The following is a 19347-nucleotide window of genomic DNA, read 5'->3' as shown; positions in this document are numbered from 1 at the left end:
TTTGAGTCGGGTTAGTGTGAGTCGGGTCATCTCGGGTCGGGTCAATACGGGTTAATGTCATAACATATGCGGGTCGGGTTCGGGTTGGTTCATGCTTGAGTCGGGTCACGTCGGGTCATACATCATATCGGGTTTGGGTCGGGTTTAGGTCGGATTACATTCGAGTCGGGTGAAAAATAGGTCGGGTTAAATTCGGGTCTTTACGGGTTTAAACGAGTTAGGGTCGTTCTCGGGTTCGAGTCGGGTTCGAGTCGGGTTCGGTTCAAGTCAATTATTTACGGGTTATAATCAGGTCGGGTCATTCTCGGGTTCAAGTCTGGTTCGGTTCAAGTCAATAATTTGCGGGTTATAATCAAGTCGGGTCATTTCCAAGTCGGGTCATTCTCGGGTTCGAGTCGAGTTCGGTTCAAGTCAATAATTTGCGGAAAACATCTTTTGTCCCTAAAAACATGTTGTGAAGCTAACCTCTTAAAATTCAAAGTGAAATATTGAAGGAATAGAGTTAAGATTCAATTTCCGTTCGAATACCAACATGAGATAACGACCTATACATATTGATTCGATAATAAGTCGGGTTGAATTTGGTTCGGGTCAATAACAAGTCGGGTTGATTCGGGTCGGTTTGTAATAGATCAGGTTGAAATTTGAGTGGGGTTTGTAGCAGGTCGGGTTAAATTCGGGTCGGGTTAGGAACAGGTCGGGTTGAATTCGGGTTTTGACGGGTTAAAACAGGTTTGGGTTAATTTCGGTTTAGGTCGGGTTTAGTTCGGGTCAATAATTTACGGGTTACATTCGGGTCGGGTCGTCTCTAGGTCGGTTAATGTTTGGGTTCGGGTCTCAAATACTCGGGTCAACTCGGGTCTAGGGTTGGTTTCAGGTCGGGCTAGGTCGGGTTCGGGTCACCATTGTTTTTGGGTTCAGACGGGTCGGTTAATAGGTCGGGTTAGGGTCGGTATTTCGGGTCGGGTTCAGCTTTTGACAGCTCTAACTAGGGTTCATTCTTGAGAGAAGATTACCCTAATTTTGTTTATGATCTTTACATATTAATGAATGTTTACTGGTATTTAAACATATGTTTATCCTTAACCTATAAAAGCACCAAGACACTTAAAAAATAGAACTCCTTATGAACAGTGTTCTACCTATATTACCCCTGTATTTGTTCTTGGATTTCATTATCTACAGTGGTGTTACTGTTTTACCCCCCAAAAAAATCCATGTGCATCATTGATATATCACTGACCACGTGTATCACAGAGTCATTCACTGACCACGTGTAGGGGTGGCTAACCACAGTGACAGGACGATTTTACCCCTGTATTTTGCCTTGAAATTCCTTATCTACAGTGAACTCCCTATATTGCCCTCAAAATTTGTTTCTCTCACCTCAATCTTATGGTATCTTTGCACACAATCTTCTGAGCACTTGGTCCAAATTCCTTCACTTTTCCCCTCTCACTCTCTCTTTTATTACATTTTCTCTCTCTACATATTTCTTCTTACTACACTTCTCTCTCCTAAATAACCTCTATGAATTATACCAAAAATCAGGAGTCGCAGAACTAATATCAGCGATGGCAGCAGGATGTAGTTCAAAGCTAATAGTAGAAACATGGTCAAATGGCAATTTTACCCCTAGAAGCATCGGGCTTGCATCGCTCAAGCTGAGAAATTCTTCACTAAGATCATCGAAAAAGAGGTATTTTCTGATCTATTGCTTCTTTTTAGTTCGAATATATCAAATTTAATTTTGATTTTTAATAGTGTTATTTGGCTTGAATTGATTAGAAAAATGTATGGGCTAATTTGGCTCATCTTTTTCTCTCACCTCACTTTCTCTCAACTTGATTATACAATTTATGTGGTTTTAAATTGAAGTCATTCTTTCAATCACAATCAGGTTATGAAAGCTCTTGGCCATTCGAATCTTCATGAGATTTCTTACACCGTTCAATCTCATCACAAATAGGTACCATCTCTCTTCATTTCTTTTTCGGCTCAATTAAAATGCATTAATTTGGACAAAAATTAGGGTTTGAGTGATTGATAAGGAATTAAATTAGGTATTTAGTGTTGATTTTTTTTAAAAAAAAATGTTTTTGAGAATATCGAATACCATCTTCACAGTCTTGGGTTATCAATAATTTTATTTGTCAATTAAGGGTTCTTTTAAGCTGTATTATTTAGGATTTATCTTATGTTTTTAGTATTTTTTTTTTCTGGAAATTTATTGGAAACCCAGGAATCTAATTCATCATAGGGTATCTAAATTGGTAAGCTGCTAGGAGTGTTGTTTCCTTTGTTGATTTTGATCTAAAAGCTAGTGCTTCCATGGCTGATTTTGATGGTGTAAATAATCAAAGAAAACAAGGGAAATGTAATTTGGAAAATAAAAACATGAGTTTTACACAATCGAAAACCTTTTGATTCTTTGAGTATCCATGCTCAATTTGTATAGAACCTGCACTGACGGTTTTACTAGGTATCTAACTATCATATTCATACAACACTTAAACCAAGAATCGCAAGCATAACACACAAGACACATAATCATACCTTTGAAGCGTGAATTCCACGTAGCTATTCGACAAGCAAATCAGGGAGAGAATAGAGCCCCAAGTGTTGTTCCTCTACTTAGTCCACGAGATTCGAACGAGCCGTCCACCAATACTATATTGGTCGAGTGATTGAGGAAAACTGCGATCACCACCTTTACGGACAACCGACCACCGCACGAACCACCACCACCACGAGACACCACCGGCGCCGAGGAGGAGGAGAGAGCCGTGAGAGAGAGGACTTTGAGAGGGGGTTGGGTTTAGTGTTTGCTAATTAGGGTTTGATCAATAGATCAGTAAAACTACTTTTTTGCAAACCTAGGCACCTAGTCTATTTATAATCTCATTTTAATTAGACTAGGGCACGAAGCCCAAAACACCTTCTAATCCTCCATATGGCCAGCCACCAAGAGTGATGAGGCCCATGATGGGCCTCGTCTTCTAATGCTCGATCTAGCCCCTTTGTGTGACCTTATAGGATCCGTCTAATTGGGCTTTGGGCTATTTTACTAGTCCAAAGATCGTTAAAACCTCTAGCTATGGCAAAACGACGACCCAAATGTACGAACTTAATTATCTCCATAATTTGATCCATTTATATATCTAGTAATTGCACACGACGAAGACATTACTCCTTCAATCTCCCACTTGTCTGAGACAAGGGTGCAATAATGTTTCGATTTGATAATATGATTGCATCACATGTCGAGATCATATTAATCTACAAATAGTTTCTTGAAATCTGAGTTAGAATTACAAAACCAAATGATTACTGTGTAATGCATTTGAACGCGGCCACGTATTTTCTGAATTCTCCCTCTTCAAGCGGCCATGACACATTTCCTAATTTAATAGGTAGACTCTATCCAATCTTGTGGTAACATTACTCCCACTCAACTTCTGAAATAACCAGGAAACACCCTTTATAATCTCCAGTTACGGCTAGAAGTTTGAGTGTACCACAGTCACAACATCTAGTGAATGAAATCAATGTTCCACTCATGTCAAAGGAATCCACTAATATATACGGAAGCACTATACTTGAACTTCAAAGTAGGTCATTAGTTCGATCATGCATCATTCATGCATATACAAGTGATTGACCGAGCATCACTATGCCGCTATAGCCCATGAAACTGCGCTATCCAATCAATCTTACATGCTAGTTCATTTATTGAAATCATTTATGTCCACTTTAATGATCTCGAACTAGGAACTTAAATAATGTATGAATTTTGTTCACCTGTGGGGTTTCAATTCACCAGGTCATCAACCTGATGAGCCCATCAATTCGTAATTATTTTAGACATTTTATTTAACTTCCAAAATCATAATTAAATAAGAGAAATAATAATTTCTATTTTAAACATAATTCTTCAAATTGATGCATTTCTCATGTAATATGCTTTCTCAAAATATATACAACTTAAATTGCATAACTTGCTTCAATCCTAAGACTTTAATATGACTCTCATACCTTAGTCCATGGAAGGGGTTTAGTGATTTCTCACTCATAATAAAACTTTGCAGAACATGACCTTCCGCTGGTCAATGATCTCATAATTGAGGTGACATCTCATATTCTTTTGTTTGGATTTGTGATGTGACTTTGTCTCCTTTGTTCTTGGGCAAACGTAACCTGTTAGTCACATGACATTCTAATCCGAACTTCCTCTCTAACTATATTACTATAGTTTAATACACATATTCCGACATTGAGTATGCGACAGTGCTCTGCTTTGAACTCTTCAATCTCACCGTCCTTCTCCATCCAGACACAAATATGCATTTAGATAACCATCTAGAATCATCTTGCCTGTTTGGAAAAACTTGCATTCGTGTAACATTTTGACAACTTGCTTAAATTACTTTTTAACACAATAGCTAGAAATATTCCTTTAGTCCTTCTCAAGTACTCAAGGATCTGTTCTAGGTAACTCTCCGTATGCTTATTCTGTATTTTCTTGAAATCTGCTACACATGCACTAGTCATATGCAACATCTTGCTTTGTACACTTTATGGCACATATAATGGACCCTATTACATAAGGTATACTATCCAAATAACTCAAATCTATTAGCTTTTGAGGCACTGAGTTTTACTGAGTGTAATACCATGATACATGGGAAGATATCCTCTCTTAGAGTCTTGCATCTTGAACTTGTCAAGTTCCTTATCAATTTAAGTCTCTTGATTCATTCCAATCATTTTTCAAGATTCACTTCATGGATCTTAATTCCCAATATGTACTCAACATCTCCTAAGTCTATCATATAGAAACAATCTTTCTAACCACTGCTTGACTTATTTAAGCATTGATATATCATTTCATATGAACTGTATGTCAACTACATACTAGACTAAGAAGACCAATTACTCCCACTAAACTTCTTGTCTCTACAAGATTCCCTTTTCGTTCTACTAAGGAAATCAAATTGTTTGATTGCCTAATCAAAACGAATGTTCCAACTCCTTAATGCTTACTTCAATCCAAAAATGAATTTCTAAAGTTTGCAAAACTTTCTAGGAATTTTTGGATTTCAAACTCTTAGGATGTATCATATACATATCATCCATCAAGAACATTTCATGAAGGTGATTTTGATATCCATAACTAGAATAATCCGAATAGGCTTACCCAACTAATAGGTTTGGCCCTATTTGTAAGACTATTATGGACAAACATGGAGTCCATACTGGATTTCATGGCTTTAAGCCATTTCCCGAGTTGGCACTTATCCAAAGCTTGCTTGTAAGGCATGGATTCTAACCGTTCAAATTAGAAAATTTTAGAATCCACCTTTTCTCAAAATTTCAACAAACTATTTGTTTTGATCTTAAGTAACCTACAATAGGTATGAGCAACAATAGAATTATTTTCTTCAACTCTTTGAAGCCTTTTATTCAAGTGGGATGATAGAAGCCTCGCTAGTGGAATTAGCTTGCTTCGACACATGGTTTATCAAATTAGTTGATTTCATGCGCCTTCATCTCTGATGTAGTGTTATCCACATCCATTTGTTTCTCGTCTCGAATCTCATTGAGAACTAACTTAACTCCAACTTGGCTTTGTAGGAAGACATTTCTTTCTATAAAGACATTATCGCGAGCAACAAACACTTTGTTTCTATGCGATTGTAGGAATAATACCTCTTATTTTCCATGAGAAAACCCATGAAGATTTATTTTTCTGATTTTAGGGTGCATTATGTCATCTTTGTAAACATTTTACATTGATTTCATAACCCTTAATCCTGTTTAGAAAAGATAACTTTTGGAACATTTCCAAATCATAACTCTTATGACATCTTTTCTACTGCTTTGGTTAAGTTTCTTGTTTAGTATATTCGCAATTGTTGTTGTAATGTATATCCTCAAAACGATATTTGTAAATCATTAAATCTTGGATCGAACAATGGCAAGCAAAATTTGATTCCTTCTTCATAAACATAAATTTTACCTATAATGTTTCTGGATTGTGAATTAATTCAACAAATCCCTTTAGATGATCATTCCTTATGAGTTAAATATTTATCACAACAATCATATTGTGGTGTTAATTTGTTTATCTCAAACTGATTTTACATTTAATTTTGGAATTTTGAACATTTCAATGTTTTCAAGCTTTACTTCATTAAGTAATCATCGATATATTTACTTAAATCGTTAGTAAAAGCAATGAAATAGTTGAATCTCTTTGCTACTTTTGAACTTATTGGTCCATATACATCATATGTATAAGTTCCATAAGGTTATTTTAGCTTCTTTTACCCTTTCTACTAAAAGGTAACTTGGTCATCTTAACTCATCAAGCATGACTTCTAATTCTCAAGTTATTCATAATCATATAAGAATAAGAGTCCATCCATAACTTTGGATGTGCAAATGGTTAATGTAACCTAACCTTACTTGTTATAAGTAAGCGTACTTTGAATCATCTAAATTTTACTTATGTGATCTACTTATATCAATGTTATAGAACAAAATTAACTCATATCTAGCAAAATGAAAGCAATTTATTACCTTGGTCATGGATCAACACTTGTCCAAGCCAAGTAAACCAAGTATTCTAACAAAACTAAAATATTGTCTCATCAAAATTGGAAATCATTTCAAAATCATGATAAACTAATCAAAGTTTAAAACTATGAAGCTATCTCTGGCCACTCAAATACTTCTAGTGCACCTTCAAGCTCCATTTCCATGCTAGTTTCACTTGTTTGCAGTTCCTGTGCAACATCACAATGTTAAGCACTGCAACTTGGTATCATATATTAAGTGAAAATGTTTATAACATAATACCCGAGGTTGATGCTCCGTTCTTCTTGAGGAAGTCGAGGTATTTCTTAAAATTGCGCTTCCAATGCCCCTTCTTCTTTCAGTAAAAGCATTCACTTTCACTTACAGCCTTGGGCTTTGGAGTCGCCTTAGGCTTTTCAGGAGCCTTGGAAATTTGCTTGTCCTTGCTCTTGGCACTAGCCTTTTTCCCCTTCTTCTTGAATCCCTTTCCCTTTTGAATAATAAGAACTTCCTTCTTAGGTTCCTTAGGGATTTGTTTCTCAGCACTAACCAGCATTATATGCAATTGATTCATAGTCTTTGTAGTGGCAGTCATGTTAAAATTCATGATAAACTGGTTGAAACTTTCTGTTAGTGAATGGAGAATGATGTCTATTGCCAAATCATCACTATATGGGTGCCTCAGTTTCTCCACACTTTAAATTAGGCCGATCATTTTGAAAACATGATCATGACTGTGGCACCCTTCTTCATCCTACAATCCAGAATCTCACGATGGAGCTCATACCTTTCAACTCTATCTTGTTTCTTAAACAAAGCTTTGAGTTCTTGCATGATTGAGTAGGCATTCTGGTCCTCGAAACGTTTTTGAAGACTAGGCTCCATGGTAGCAATCATTAAGCAAGTGATAGGTATAGCTCTGTCATGAGCTTCCTTGTGCTTCTTGATTTCTGCCGCAGTTGGATTTTCTGGCAGAGGTCCTGGAAATGGGGTGTCAATGACATCCTCTCTACCTTCAGATTTCAGAACAAGCCTTAGCATTCTTTCCCAGTTGGAAAAGTTATCCCCTGTCAACCTATCCTTCTTAAGGAATGGTCGAAGATTGTAAACGTTGTTGTCATTGTGATTACAGCTACCCATCTATGTCAAAATAAGGCAAAGTTTAATAATTATGTTTAATTTAATAATTAAAGTACCATAAATGCATTCATTAGGTAACTTTAAAACACTTTATTCAATAATTAATTGATCCCAATTGAATTTTAAGTGATTCCAAGATCCTTTATTTGTGCAATAATTGACCGGACTGAGGCCCTACCATCAATCATTACATTTTCAAGGTGAGTAAACTCTTTACTGATTACAACTCTTGTAACTCTTGGTTGAATAATTAATCATCACATGCTTAATTATTACCCTTAGCTTCAAGGCTCTAAACCCTTTAGGTAACCTTTTTGAGTATAAACAATTAAAATTGTAAAACGTGATTTACCCCAACTCCCCAAAGATATAATATGACACCCAGCTGAGGTATGACCCATCATAAAATATCAGAGTTTCATCGGATTTTTAATTGGAAAAGTTGCCTTAATATTACCGGGACCTAGATTTATTATGTTGTGATTATTTAGTGAACTCTAGCGCATCATCAATCAACATAAATAAAATCTAACATGCATAATCTACTAATGCAATAAAATAAAGCATGACATGGTATGACACCTTAGTCCTAAGAAAACTAGAAATGAAAATGCTCCCACTTGAATCATCATGGATCTCCATCCACCTTGCTCCTTTGGGCCTTCACTTCATGAGCTTCTTTGAACTAACACTATTTGAATAACTATTTTATTTACTTTAAATAAAAGTTACAAAAATACTCAACGGTACGCAGACCGTATTTAGATTACAAAAATACATCACGATGCGAAGATCGTATTTAAGAATCTATGGGCCATACTAGTCTATATGTAGCAACATAATATCATATATTATAAAAGTGTCATATAATAAATCACTCCATATGCTTGCCTAAACTACAACATCGAATGTTCATAATAAAGTCAACGCATTTCCTAAAATATCTCATATTTTAAATAATAATTAGATGATATCATATATTATTCATGACCGTTTATAAAATATCATATATTTAATTTAGTCATGAGATAGAATCAAATCATATTTTAATCTAGAAAGATAAATCATATGTAATCTTCCATGATTATTCTAATAAATTTAGGAGATTCTATCCTAATTACTAGCCAATCAAATAATTTTAAAATCAATTATATCCTAATATAATTATAGGATAATCACATTATTTAAATCAATTATTATCCTTTTGGAATATGCTTAGAATATCCTAATCAATCTTATCAAAAATTAACTACTTTAATTTGGATAATTACCAATTTAACCACTTTAATTAGGACAATTACCAATTTAACAACTTTAAATATGAATAATATAATATCAAATATAACAACTTTTGAATATTTCATTTTATCCTAAAATAAAAGATTTTATCCAAATAAAACCGATTTTATCTTTTAAAATAAAAGATCATATTTTCAAAATATTTTACCATATACAAAATAAATCATATTTATCTTGAAATATTTTTAAAATAAAATAATAATAATAATAATAATAATAATAATAATAATAATAATAATAATAATAATATATTTTTTTATTTGAAAACCGTGAGCCACCACCATCGGCCACCGTGGTTGGCTAGCCGAAGCTAGCCACAATGGCTGGCTGCCATGATAGCAACCACTGCCGCAAAGGGCTACAGCGTGGCAGCTGCTTTTGCCGAGGCTGCAGGCCACCGTGTGTGGCCAGCTAAGGCTAGCCACGGTGGCTAGTTGCGGTTAGCAGCCACTGCCGCGCAAAGGCGGCAGCAGCAGCAGCCCTAGCGTGGCTGTGACAGCCGTGCAACTCGATCGGCAACCGCCGTGGCTGCGCCACCTAGCCGCGGTTACCAACCAAATTTTTTTTTTGTGTTTTAATTTAATTAAAATAACACTTATCATAATTAAATTAAATCAGTCCATAAGATTAATATTAAATCACATTCAACTTTAAAATTAGGGTTCTTCATAAAATTAATCCCAATTTAATTCTAACTTTTAAAATTTAATCGATGATCATACAGAAAACACTTTTATGCATAAATTGATTCGATTAAAATTATGAATTATAAAATAAATCGAATTAAATCAAAATCAAGTACAAAAATCATATTTTAGGGCTAGTATTTTCGAAAAATTCGAAAATTATGGTTAGGGGGTTCGAAAATTCCGAACATATTAGGGATAAAATTCGGTCATCTTCATGGCTATTTGAGCATAATTAAATCACATTTAATCGATTCCTAAAGTTTAATCACATTAAAATAATAATTGAACCATAATTAAATTAATTTTCTCCCTCTTAATTGATTATAAAAATTAACATGGACATGAAATAATCGTATTATTATGATCTATCGCGTTCATGCAAGAGGCTAACTTATACCACTGTAGGAGTTTATAGGTACTACGCAAAGGAAATAATATGAATCATATTCATACAACACTTAAACCAAGAATCACAAGCATAACACACAAGACACATAATCATACCTTTGAAGCGTGAATTCCACGTAGCTATTCGACAAGCAAATCAGGGAGAGAATAGAGCCCCAAGTGTTGCTCCTCTACTTAGTCCACGAGATTCAAACGAGCCGTCCACCAATACTAGATTGGTCGAGTGATTGAGGAAAACTGCGATCACCACCTTTACGGACAACCGACCACCGCACGAATCACCACCACCACGAGACACCACCGGCGCCAAGGAGGAGGAGAGAGCCGTGAGAGAGAGGAATTTGAGAGGGGATTGGGTTTCGTGTTTGCTAATTAGGGTTTGATCAATAGATCAGTAAAACTACTTTTTTGCAAACCTAGGCACCTAGTCTATTTATAATCTCATTATAATTAGACTAGGGCACGAAGCCCAAAACACCTTCTAATCCTCCATATGGCCGACCACCTAGAGTGATGAGGCCCATGATGGGCCTCGTCCTCTAATGCTCGATCTAGCCCCTTTGTGTGACCTTATAGGATTCGTCTAATTGGGCTTTGGGCTATTTTACTAGTCCAAAGATCGTTAGTACCTCTAGCTATGGAAAAACGACGACCCAAATGTACGAACTTAATTATCTCCATAATTTGATCCATTTTTATATCTAGTAATTGCACACGACGAAGAAATAACTCCTTCAAACAATGCCAATGTTGAAAGCAAAATCAGGTTGTAAGATAATTATGATTATTAAAAGAAAAGAAAAGAAAAGAAAAGAAAAGAAAAAGAAACAGTGCTATAAACCAATACCTGTGCTATAAATCATTTGCACAGGTATTGGGTCAATTGAAAAGAAAACATTTGCTACGAGGACATGATTGTTAATATTATGCATACAAATCTAATCGATATTTATGTTACTATATTGAAATTAAAAAAATAAATCTTTGAAACAAAAAAATGTTTAAGGTCTATTTTGATTTGTAAATTAGTGGCCTATTTTCTTGAAAAATAAAAAAGACCAAATTAGGTTAGATTATACATGAAAAAAATTTATTTCAATTTTTGTATAATTTATGAATAATCCCCGTGCATTGCACGAGACCTAAACTAGTACAAAACTGAATTGAATGGAAGGGAAGGAAAGGGTTCCACCATCATTTATTCACTTGTTACAACCCGTGCTAATGCACGAGCACATATTAGTTTGAAAAATAATAATTTATTTATTGAGATGATTAAACGTCTATATTTTTTCTTAGGTATAAATCACAAAATTAGTCAAAGCGGATCAAATAAATAATACTAAAAATGTTAATGGAGCACTTAATAAAATACAAAGAGAAATAAAAAATGTAATGAAATTTCACTTTATAAATTGTTATACTTAATAAAATAAATAAAAAGAATGTAAAACTTTCCTAAATGAATCTAAAATTTTATTAATATATGTTAAATATGGAATAGAAAATAAAGAGAAATGAGGGAAGATTGTTACGTTGTATTTCATATTCCATCTAGTACGGGATATATATAATGTACATTTCCTAGGGTTCCATCAATGGATAAGACCAAATACCCAACTCTAGAATATTCTAGATTGTACATGGGATAATAGTCATCCATATTTAGATATTATCATAACACTCCCCCTTGGATGACTATATATTGAATAAAACAATAACTAACATTTACTACAAAACCTGTACAAAATAATACACTATAATGCGCATAAGATGCTGCCTCGTTAAAAACCTTACCAGGAAAACCCAGTGGGAAAAAACCATGGTTAAGGAAAAAAGAGTGCAGCGCGCATTAACTCCCCCTAATGACTACATCACTTGAGATCTTTAAGACGACGCAATCCAATGCCGTAAGCTAACTTTTTGAATGTTGCTGTCGGAAGAGCCTTAGTAAATAAGTCTGCTAAATTCTCACTTGAACGAATCTGCAATACATTTATATCTCCATTCTTTTGAAGATCATGAGTGAAGAAAAATTTGGGTAAGATGTGCTTTGTTCTGTCGCCTTTGATGTATCCTTCCTTAAGTTGAGCAATACAAGCAGCGTTATCCTCATATAAAGTTGTTGGTGCCTCTTTCCCAGATGATAAACCACAAACTTCTTTTATATGTTGAACTACCGACCTTAACCATACACATTCACGACTAGCCTCGTGAATTGCTAAAATCTCAGAATGATTGGAAGAAGTAGCTGCAATGGTTTGTTTCATGGAACGCCAAGAAATGGCAGTACCACCATATGTGAACACATATCCAGTTTGTGACCGACCATTATGAGGATCAGATAAATAACCTGCATCTGCAAAACCAATCAAATTTTCTTTGGACAACTTTGGAAAAAAAATTCCCATATCCTTCGTACCTTGAAGGTAACGAAGTAAATGTTTAATCCCATTCCAATGCCTTCGGGTTGGACATGAACTAAACCTTGCTAATAAATTAACTGAAAATGATATATCAGGCCGTGTATGACTTGCAAGGTACATTAGTGCTCCAATTGTACTAAGATACGGTACTTCAGGACCAAGAATTTCTTCATCATTTTCCCGAGGTCGGAATGGATCTTTCTCTACTTCAAGTGATCTTACAACCATAGGGCTGCTCAATGGATGTGCTGTATCCAAAGAAAATCTTTTAAGAACCTTTTCTATGTATGTTGATTGATGCACTCCATTCTCTAGGTGCTCTATTTTTAACCCCAAGCAGAATTTTGTCTTTCCTAGATCTTTCATTTTGAACTCTTTCTTTAAATAATTGACAGTCACTGAAACCTCTTCAGGAGTTCCAATGATATTCAAATCATCAACATACACTGCAATTATAACAAATCCTGATCCAAGTTTCTTTATAAAAATACATGGGCTGATAGGATCATTCTTATAACCTTCTTCAATAAATACTCGCTTAGACGGTTATACCACATACGCCCAGATTGTTTCAATCCATAAAGAGATTTGTTCAATTTAATACAAAAATGTTCTCGAGAACTAGATTTTGTTGCTTCCGGCAGCTTGAATCCTTCTGGGAGCTTCATGTAAATGTCATTATCCAGTGGGCCATATAAATAAGCTGTGACTACATCCATCAAACGTAAGTCAAGTCCTTCTCTTATTGCCAGACTAATCAAAAATCTAAAAGTAGTTGCATCCACCACCGGAGAATATGTCTCCTCATAATCAATACCAGGTCTTTGTGAGAATCCTTGTGCAACTAAGCGTGCCTTATATCTTACAACTTCACCCTTTTCATTTCTCTTTCGCACAAAGACCCATTTATATCCCACTAGCTTTACACCTTCAGGTGTACGGACTACTGGTCCGAATACTTCTCTTTTTCCAAGAGATTTTAATTCTGCTTCAATTGCTTCTTTCCATTTTGGCCAATCATTTCTTTGTCTACATTCTTCAATAGATTTTGGTTCATGATCCTCATTATTATCCATAACATCTAATGCTACATTGCATGCAAAAACATCATCGACGTCGATTTGATTTCGGTTCCATGTAATTCCAGACATGATATAATTTATTGAAATTTCTTCATTATCAGGTACCTAAATTTCTTCTTGTATCATGTCTAAAGTCTCTTCTGGAGATCCTTTGGAAATTGTTTCTTCAATTTGACCATCATCAATCAATGCTCCTTTTCTTTTCCGAGGATTCTTATCTTTGGAACCTATTGGTCTTCCACGTTTTTGGCGTGGTTTAGACTCATTAGCAATTTTATTTTGTCCTTCCGGGACACCTATTTTAAATGGAGCATTAACAGCTGGAATATGCGACTTGGTCACTCTTTTTGGGTCAGCAAACGAGTCTGGCAATTGATTCGCTAAACTTTGTAAATGAATTATCTTTTGAACTTCCAGTTCACATTGTTTAGTTCGAGGATCAAGATAGGATAATGATAATTCATTCCATTTAATTTCATTTTCCAGCTCTCTCTTTTCTCCCCCTAATGTTGGGAAAAGTGACTCGTTAAAATGACAATCTGCAAAACGAGCCGTAAATAAATCCCCTGTTGTAGGCTCAAGATATTTAATTATTGACGGGGATTCAAACCCAACATATATCATCATCCTCCTTTGAGGACCCATCTTAGTGCGTTGTGGTGGAGCTATTGGAACATAAACCGCACATCCAAAAATTCTTAGATGGGAAATATTTGGTTCCTGACCATAAACCAATTGTAATGGGGAGAACTTGTGATAACTTGTTGGCCTAATGCGAATTAGTGTTGTTGCATGTAGTATAGCATGTCCCCAAGCAGAAATTGGGAGATTGGATTTCATAAGCAATGGTCTAGCAATTAACTGAATGTGTTTTATTAATGACTCTGCTAGACCGTTTTGTGTATGAACATGTGCTACAGGATGTTCAACATTTATCCCAATGGACATGCAATAATCATTAAAAGCTTGAGATGTAAATTCACCAGCATTGTCAAGCCGATTAGTCTTAATGGGAGTATCTGGAAAATGTGCCCGTAACTTAATCAATTGGGCAAGTAGTCTCGCAAACGCCAGGTTACGAGTTGATAATAAAGACACATGTGACCATCTAGTTGATGCATCAATTAAAACCATAAAATATCTAAATGGTTCACATGGGGGATGTATGGGCCCACAAATATGTCCTTGTATACGTTCCAGAAAACTAATTGATTCAAAATTAATTTTAGCTGGTGATGGGCGAATAATCAACTTTCCTTCCGAGCAAGTAGCACATGAAAAATTATTATGAAGAATCTGCTGGCTCTTCAAAGAATGTCCACATGAATTCGTAATTATTTTTCGCATCATTATTGAACCAGGATGGCCTAACCGGTCATGCCAAACAACAAAATCATTAGTAAACTTCTGGTTTACTATAGCATGAGCTTCAATAACATTGATTTTTGTGTAGTACAAACCACTAGAGAATGTAGGTAGTTTCTCCAAAACATGTTTTGAGCCTTGAGTTATATTTGTGATTTGAAGGAATTCGTTATTTTCTTCATTGATTGTCTCAATATGATAACCATTATTGCGAATATCCTTAAAACTTAATAAATTTCTTTGAGACAATGGGGAGTATAAAGCATCAATTATTTTAATTTCAGTTCCCCAAGGCAACTTTATAGTGGCTCTTCCGGAGCCCTCAATGATATTTGTACTACCCGATATGGTACTTATATTAATCCTTTTCATCATCAAATGAGAGAAATATTTTTTATTTTTAAGTATTGTATGTGTAGTTGCACTGTCAGCAAAACATAATTCTTCACCATTCATAGCAAATTGAACTTGAGTAATATCCATGTTCTTCATGAAATAAAATACATGTCAAAATATTAAGCATAAAAATAAAGATGATAAAACAAATAAATCAATAAAAACACTCAAATAGTTCATAAATTTATAAAGCAAAAATCCTTATTACAACGAAAGAAATAAACTTAAATAAATTACTAGAATAAGCAAACATAAGTCTAATACTTAAAACTGACATAATACAATATAATTTTAATTATTTCCTTCTGGGGCAGTGAAGAAATCGGCAACTTCTAAATGAGTTGTACTGTCAAAATCAAAATTATTCCCTTCCAGGGAAGTAAGGAAATCACCAACATCAAATTGATTGGCATTGCCAAAATCAAAATCACCTTCACCATCTTCAAGAACAAGGTTTGCCTCAAATTTCTTTCCTTTCTTCAATGATTCTTGGTAAAGTTCAATAAGATGCTTTGGAGTTCTACAAACCCGAGACCAATGACCTTTTACTCCACAAAGGTAACATATATTGTTATCACTTTTCTCTTTTTCATCCCTACGTTCCCACTTCTGGTGGGAATGTGAGTTTATGAAATGACCTCCACGACCTCTACCATATCCACGTCCACGACCCCGGCCGCGCCATTGGCCACGACCACGACCTCTACCTCGACCACTACTGCTGGAATGGTCCCTGTTTTTAGTTTCTTTCTCGTTATGGGTTGTCACATTCGCTTCAGGGAATGGAGTAGAGCCAGTAGGACGTGATTCATGATTTTTCATTAACAGCTCGTTATTTTGCTCAGCCACAAGAAGACAGGATATTAATTCAGAATATTTTTTAGGATAATTTGCAAATTACCACCCAAAAATAGTACCAATTTCTAAATAACCACCCAATTAAAATTTTATTTTAAATTACCACCCATTAAATTAAAAAAACGCTCAGATTACCACCCATTTTGTTTTTCCGGTGGAATTTCCGTCAGTGGGCCCCACTTTTTTTTTATTATATTTTTTTCCTTTTTTTTTTACTGGCTTTCTCACTCTCTCTCCCCGATTTCACTCTTCTTCTTCCTTTCTTCTTCCTAACCCTCACCCCCACCATTGCTCCATCACAAAAATCTTCTAATGATGCTGATTCCTTAACCTTAATACAATTTCTCCTTCAATTCGATCTTCTGGCAATGAGTTCCCTGCAATTTCTCCCCTGCCATCACTCCCCAACCAATAACAACAGCACCACCACCGCTGCACCCCAACTGCCGCCCACCCAGCCACCATCAATGAACTCCTTCAGCAACCGCATTTGTGCAGCCACCTTTAGCAGCCCACACGCACCCAATTGTAGCAACATCAGCCCGCAACCACCGTACCCCACCTCTTCAACATCGCTTCACCAATCTCACCCAATTCGTCGCCAATTAAACCAATTTCAGCCACCAATACAACACCGATTTCAGCTCCAATCACCAACAACAACCACCTTCAGCAGCCCACACGCACCCAATTGCAGCAGCATCAGCCCGCAACCACCGTACCCTACCTCTTCAACATCGCTTCACCAATCTCACCCAATTCGTCGCCAATTAAACCTATTTCAACCACCAATTAGTTCAATTTCATCCCCGACAACACCGATTTCAGCTCCAATTGCAACATTCGACCATTAATTTATGCCCAATTTTGAAACCCAGATGTGCGTTCACCACGAGTTGTTAATTATTGGGTGGTAATTTATTGGGTGGCTGAACTGGTGGTTGTTTGTTGATGTTGTTGTTGTGGGTTGTTGTTGGCAGACGCGACGGGGGAGAAGGAGGGGAAAGGTGGAGCAATGGTGGTGGTGGTGGTTGGGAAGAAGAAAGAAAGTAGGAAGAAGTTGAGTGAAAAATCGGGGAAAGAGATGAGAAAGCCAGAAAATTGAAGAAAAAAAGGAAAAAAAATTAAAAAAGTGGGGCCCACTGACGGAAATTCCACCGGAAAATCTAAATGGGTGGTAATCTGCGCATTTTTTTAATTTAATGGGTGGTAATTTAAAATAAAATATTTTTTGGGTGGTTATATCAAAAGTGGACTATTTTTTGGGTGGTAATTTACAAAAAAACCTATTTTTTAAAACCGTTTTCTCTATATTGTGTCTGCAGGACAATATTATTAGCATGGAAAGTGGATTATGTCTTTTCAAGCATTTCTGCATCAGTAATATTTTCTCCACATAATTTCAATTGAGAAGTTATTTTAAACATAGCTGAGTTATATTCACTAACAGATTTAAAATCTTGCAATCTCAAATTTAACCATTCATAACGAGCTCTAGGGAGTATCACTGTTTTTTTGTGGTCATACCTTTCCTTTAGATTACTCCAAAGGATTTGTGGGTCTTTCACAGTTAAATATTCATTTTTGAGCCCTTCATGGAGGTGATGGCGAAGAAAAATCATGGCTTTAGGCTTATCTTGAGGTGTTGCCTTAGTAGCCTCTTTTATTGTTTCACCAAGCCCTTTAGCATCTAGGTGTATTTCAGCATCTAACACCCATGATAAATAATTCTTTCCGATAATATCAAGGGCCACAAATTCGAGCTTGGCAAGGTTCGACATTTTTCACTATACAAAATAATATTAAAAGATAAGTATATATAAATAGTATTCAAAAATATGTATTAAACGTTATAATCATGCATAAATAAACCTGATACAAATCATGCATAAATAAGAACGAAATAGAAGGGGAGAATGTTAGCATGGAGAAAAATAAAAATGGAACCTTAAATTATATATCATGCTCTGTATTCGTTATATATATTGATATTCCAATAAATAAGCATGCAAAAGTAGATAAACGTTAAATTATAATTGTTATGGGCTGCGATCATACTTATATGATAATAATAATAATAATAATAATATGGATTCTAGATAAATGTTTGGTAATCCTACTCAGTTGACTAGCAATGATGCTGATAACGTGTTAAATATGGAATAGAAAATAAAGAGAGATGAGGGAAGATTGTTACGTTGTATTTCATATTCCATCTAGTACGGGATATATATAATGTACATTTCCTAGGGTTCCATCAATGGATAAGACCAAATACCCAACTCTAGAATATTCTAGATTGTACATGGGATAATAGTCATCCATATTTAGATATTATCATGACAATATATATATTTTTAAGGATAATTTTTTTGAATGCATACTTTTAAAGATAGTTGGATAATGGACTTCATCTATTTATTTTTGTTGTCTTATTAATACTACGAGTAATATTTTTTATGAAATTAAACTTTCCTATTATTCAAAAAAAAAAAATCTAATACTTTCCTAAAAAGTAAAATGAATTTAAAATTTCATATTATAGAAAAAAAAGAAATATAATGGAAAGAGAGCATTGCTAAAGCCGAATATCTAAGCTTTTCTAGTCGATTGAGAGAAACAATCATAGTTAAGCTTTATACACCTTCCCAAAACAAACAAAATAGTGTAACTTCTTACAATTAAATCTAGCTATTGTAGTTTTAAACTATGTGAATATTATTACTTTTTCCTCCATATTGTCCTCATCCACAATTTCACCCACCACATTGTTCACAGTTTCACCCACCATATTATCCTCCACTTCCCTAACAACAATGCATTCCATTTATTTCTCCGCGAGAGTTTATTTGTTAGCTTGTTTTAATTTCTAGCTTCATAAAAGTTAATACTGATGCAAGCATTAGGAATGATGTGAAGGTTGGTTATGGAGTAATTGCAAGAGATTAACAAGGTGTTTGGATTACTAGTTGTGCAGGTATTATTGTTAGGATATGAGCCTATAACGAAATCGTAAAATAAATTGAGAAATTATAAAGATAAATGCAAGATAAGCAATATCGAAGAGACACACGAGCAATGAAAATAATTCTACTATATTAAAAT

General features: G+C 35.1%; 1 protein-coding gene across 1 annotated transcript; it reads right to left on the bottom strand.

Moving 5' to 3' along the window:
- Positions 1–17594: 17594 nt before the first annotated feature.
- LOC110689267 lies at positions 17595–18023 on the bottom strand. The gene has a single exon (XM_021866018.1). The coding sequence runs from the start codon at positions 18021–18023 to the stop codon at positions 17595–17597; it is 429 nt and encodes a 142-aa protein (XP_021721710.1).
- Positions 18024–19347: the final 1324 nt, after the last annotated feature.

Source organism: Chenopodium quinoa, unplaced genomic scaffold (assembly GCF_001683475.1).
Source record: "Chenopodium quinoa cultivar QQ74 unplaced genomic scaffold, ASM168347v1, whole genome shotgun sequence".
Taxonomy (NCBI): domain Eukaryota; kingdom Viridiplantae; phylum Streptophyta; class Magnoliopsida; order Caryophyllales; family Amaranthaceae; genus Chenopodium; species Chenopodium quinoa.
Note: the sequence above shows the minus strand (reverse complement) of the source record. Positions and strands in the feature narration are given on the sequence as shown.

Excerpts from the sequence above, each read along its gene's own strand:
- LOC110689267 (XM_021866018.1), bottom strand. The coding sequence starts at position 18,023 with ATGTCGAACCTTGCCAAGCTCGAATTTGTGGCCCTTGATATTATCGGA.